General features: G+C 58.8%; 1 protein-coding gene across 2 annotated transcripts in view; it reads left to right on the forward strand.

Annotated features, from left to right (window-relative positions):
• The window catches only part of SYK (spleen associated tyrosine kinase), a 77264-nt gene extending 72883 nt beyond the window's left edge, over positions 1–4381 (forward strand). Inside the window, exon 14 of one of the 2 annotated variants that reach the window (XM_032427555.1) lies at positions 2375–4381. In XM_032427555.1, the coding sequence (XP_032283446.1) occupies positions 2375–2447 (73 nt within the window). In that variant the 3' untranslated portion in view covers positions 2448–4381. The remainder of the gene's footprint in view (positions 1–2374) is intronic. The other variant, XM_032427553.1, reaches the window with a different exon arrangement.
• Positions 4382–4826: the final 445 nt, after the last annotated feature.

Raw genomic sequence — 4826 nt, forward strand, 5'->3', positions numbered from 1 at the left:
TCCCCTGAGCGCCCCGTCCACTGAGCGCCCCGTCCCCTGAGCGCCCCATCCACTGAGCATCCCATCCGCTGAGCACCCCGTCCCGAGCGCCCCGTCCCCTGAGCACCCCCTCCCCTGAGCGCCACCTCCCCTGAGCGCCCCCTCCCCTGAGCGCCCCATCCGCTGAGCACCCATCCCCTGAGTGCCCCGTCCCCTGAGCGCCCCCTCCCCTGAGCGCCCCGTCCGCTGAGCGCCCCAGTGTTCACGTGGCCTGCACTCACCACTGGAGGTGCTGTGTGCAAGCCACCATCCCATCACCCGGGGCGGGGGTCAGCAAGCCTCGAGGAAGGCCCAGACCCTGCCCTGCTAGAGCCTACAGACGAGGGGAGGGGCGAACAGGCAATAAACAAGCTAAGGAACCCGTGTGCTCTCAGAAGGTAGTGAGTCCGATGGCGTTTCAGTGCCGAGGCCACGGCCCAGGAGGGTGTTGTACGTGTGAGTGGGGTCTTAGAATACCCCCCGTGTGCAGGTGCTTTCTCACCAAGGAGATGTAGCACCGGCCTGGGGCCCAGAAGCACATGGAGCTTCCAGAACCTGGTGGATTCCATGAAGCAAATACAGACGAGCCCTGTGTATTCTCCAAGCTTTTTGAGGCATTTTTTGTTGTTCTTGTTTTATCCATTCTGAACAGTCAACTAGGTGGATGAATCAATTAATACGTGATAGATGGCTAGACAGATGATGGATAGGTAAGTAGGTAGGTAGGCAGACACATACACACACACTTCAAGGCTTATCACTGACACACTCTATTGACCCCCTCCACGTATGTACCGGTGGACACTTACCTGGAGGAGGTCACGATCCTGGGCTGGCTGTGCTGGAGGACTAGGTGTTGGGAGGCAAACGTGCCACAGATTAGCCCCCCATAAGCCCGTGATCACACATGGCTATCTTTTGGTTAGCGGTTCACATCGGCCTCCATCGGGGAGTGGCGTCCCATCTGAGGACAGCAGGATAAGGGGCAGGGGTGCGGGCAATGAGGAAAGAGGGGCTGCTGGCCCGAGGACCCGAGTGGAGAAAGCCCCCCGAGGCCCCGGGAGGCCGATGCGGGCAGGTGGGGACAGACAGGAAGCTCACACACGTGTAGGACGCTTGGCCACACTGGCTAAAGCTCAGCATCACGGCATCACGCTCAAGTGTCGAGGAGAGATCCCCTGGGAGGCCGGACCAGGTGTCCTTGCCGAGCGCCGATCTGTATCCCTATGTCGGTTGGTTTGCTTCGTGCCTGGCTGCTGGCTGGCTGGAGACTCAGGAGCTCCGTGCATTTGGGTCCCCAGAGCTGGAGGGGAACGTTCGGTTTTGCAAAGATGATGAGGTGTGTTGTTTGACTGTAGAAGGAGGGAGGCTGTCCATCTGGGTAGACACCGCGTCCACCTATGCTCCTGCACCTGGGCTTGGCCCCCAGCTCTCCTGAAGCACAGCTTTGTGGCCAGAGGCGTGGCCCCCACAGCAGTGCCCGAGGTGGCCTGTGTCCCCAGCCATGACCGCAGACGGCTGTAAATTCCAGCAGTCCATTATGGTTTTTCCTTACTCTTGAAAGTTGTAGGTGAAACCATTTATTTTGATGGCATTTGACAAAACCCATGTGGGTTCCGTGGAAGCCACGCTCCTTGCAGTGGTGAGTGATTCTGGGTCCCCGTGAGCCTGCCCCCTGGCCGCCCCACCAGACCCGCATGGAACCTCCTGAAATTCCAGTCTGAATGTGGACACTTCCCCCAGTGCGGCCTCAAGTTCTGTTTCACTTACTGGGCAACTTCACCCTCGGGCAGGGTAGCCCCAAATCCCGCAATGTAAGCAAAATTACTTCCACGCCGGGGCAGGTTCTCACAGTTTTAAGAAATACTTCCTTTCAGCTGATGCTGTCCTGTGGGAGGAAGCAGAGAAGTCTATGACAAGTTTTGAATTTAATGCGAACCCATATCAACAGCACGTTTTCAGAAAATCCAGAGCTATCCGACTGGGGTGGGGGAGAGGGTACTTTAAATTGTGTCCACCTCTTTTTAACAGGATTCCGAGTCCAACTTGAAATAGGTCTGGGGCCCATCGACCCACTAAGTACTTTTAGGCACGTTCTATTCTTGCTAGATCACAAGGACAGAGTCCCCGACCTGGGGCTCAGAGATCCCGACTCTGACAGCAAAACGGCTCCACGTTGAAGGTGGACACGAGTCCGTGGGGAGCCTGCTGCAGGCCGGCGGGGCGCTGCGGGGGTTCCTGGCCGCCGGGTGCAGGGGCTTCCAGGGGGCGGGGCCCCAGGCACCTGTCGCAGGGGCTGGATCACAGCGCGTGCGCGGACAGACAGACCGACAATAACGCGGGTCTTCGTTTCCAGGGTGGAGAAGAGACCCGGCTTTGAAAACGTGGAGCTGCGGCTGCGCAATTATTACTACGACGTGGTGAACTAAGGGCCCCGCGCCCTGCGCCGCTGCCGGGGACGGGGAGCGGTCACAGCAGAACCCGCCCGACGCAGGGATTTCGAGAGCGTCCACCTCTGTCTTGCCGTCGGGAGAGCCAGCCTCGTGCGGGACATGCCCGCGACCGTTGTCCCCAAAGCCTGCCCGGAGCACGCCCTCTGCAGAGCACAGCCTCCCCGAGGAGCCCGGGAAGAAAGCCGGCAGGATCGGAGGGCCCGTGGATTCCGTTGTGTTTCTCGCCTGTGCGGTCGGCAGGGCAGGTTCCGCTGAGGACCCGTGTGGGCATCTGAGTCCGCAGCGGCCGGGGGCGTCCCGGGCTCACCTGCGCCGCCTGCCCCGCAGGGAAGGCGAGCGGAGCGGCTTCGGCTGCCTCCAGCACCTGGCGCCGACAGGTCCAAAGACTGAGCCCTGCCACGAAAAGCTTTCCTGGCGATGAAAGTGCTTTGAGGCTTTAAAAAAGAAAAAAAAAACAAGCTGGACCAGTACAGTTTCTAAGCGTGTAGCCAGTTAAAGGGGGGGAAGAAAGGTCTGGATACTGCATTTGCTCTGTGCGTTCTGAGACACAAGACTCAGATCCCGGGGACAGATGGGGCTGCGGGCATGAACTGGCTTGGCGTGCCTTCCCCCCGAGAGCCTCTCTCCCGCACACCCTCCTGGGACTGTGCTTGCTTGGAGGTGGTGGAGGGGGGAGGGTGTCTGTCCTCTCGGGCCTGAGCGAGGACAGACGGCAGGTGCATCGGGCTGTCCTCTCCTTAGGGAGGTCCGAGCTCCCCTCCCCTAGACAGAGGGTACCTCCAGAATCCCCCGACTTTTCCTGTGTTCACAGTGGGGGTGGGGGGTGGGGACAACCCCGGGGGCCAAGGCCATCTACACTGAGTTTCCTAAGGTTGTATTAATTCATAATAAAGCCACAGACCTGAGCCTCGCCGCAAGCATGCCTGAGTGTGACTTTGGGTTGAAGATACGAGACTGGGAATTCTCGGCTAGCTCCCTAGTCTTAGCGGAGCCTTGAGTCGTGTGTGAGCTTATACAAGTCATCAGCCCATGTATGGCAGTTTGGAAGTCAGAGGGAGTTAGCTGTTATTCATAGGGCAGCTGAGACCCTGGGCTGGCGTCGGTCATAGCGGAGACATTTTAAAGTATACGTCCGGCCTGCTGTCGGGAGAGCTTCCCTTCTCGTAGCCCGGCATCCAGGCACAGGGAAGAGCCGCAGTCAGCACCCTTGCTCAGCCAGAAGGAGACATGAGTCACTCGTCGAACTGGTGGGAAGAAGCGTGTAGAGCCCACCTGGGCTTTTTTGGAATCGTGCTAGCTGGTGGATTAATCATTTTGTTAAAGAGAGGGTCCCAGCGTGCTGAGCAGATACTCAAAACACGGGCGGCATACATCAGAGTCCCTGAAATTAAAAAGCCGAGTGACAGAACCTCTGCGGGGGGCTGTCTGTGGATTTGGAGTCATGCCTGCAAGGTTGGACCGAGCACTGGTGACCTCTGAGCCAGTGGTCGAGTCCTGGGCAGAGGCCATGCGTGGAAGGCTCCGTGATGTGAACGTGCGCAGTCTGGGAGGTGAGGATCCTCACTGGGCACTGGCCGCGGCTGGACCTCACGGGCCCGCCACCCTCCTGACGGTTCTCTCTCCCCGGGCCTTCCCCTTCTGGTCCTTGTTCAGGGGCAGCAAGACAGCCTCTCGGACAGACACACCGCTCCGGCCAGAGCCAACCTCTGCGGGTGCCACACACCATGTCCCCACCGGGGCCTGGAGCTTTCCATAACACAACCGTAATCCATTCTGCGTGACAGGGACTGCTTGTGGTTGTCAATGTGAGCGTGTCCCCACGTGGGCTGTCACCCGCCTCGCAGTTCCCCCAGCCCCCGGTGGCCGCCGCCCTGCCCGGATGTCCACGCGCGGAGGTGACTGCTGGGTCCTCCGCCCCCCACCCCCCCCCCCCCCCACAGAGCACACGCCACCATTTCAGAAGAACAACTTTTGTCACTGGACTTGTTTTTTTTTTAACTGTGATTTTTTAATAAAACTTTTAAATTAGCTTTGTGATGATTTTCATGGCTATTATTGGAATGCTGTAGGTTGCACCGTCAAATAAACAGTGTTAAGCAGCATCGTTAAATGTGAAATGTGGTGTTTTTTAAAAAAAATGTTAAGTGCCCAGTTGAGTCCTAAAAAGCCGGATGCGCACAGATCCCTGGGAGCGGGTCCGGGAGCTTCTGTTGTGCAAAGGCCTACCGAGGAGGGGCCTGTGGGCTGCGACCCCTGTTCCTGGGGGCTGCCCAAGGAGGGCCTGACAGCCCGCCTCGTACCCTCAGGGAAGAGGGTGATGATCCCTGAAACCCCCACAGGCGCCAGAGCCCGGCT

Source organism: Phoca vitulina, unplaced genomic scaffold (genome assembly GCF_004348235.1).
Source record: "Phoca vitulina isolate PV1807 unplaced genomic scaffold, GSC_HSeal_1.0 scaffold37, whole genome shotgun sequence".
Classification (NCBI taxonomy): Eukaryota; Metazoa; Chordata; class Mammalia; order Carnivora; family Phocidae; genus Phoca; species Phoca vitulina.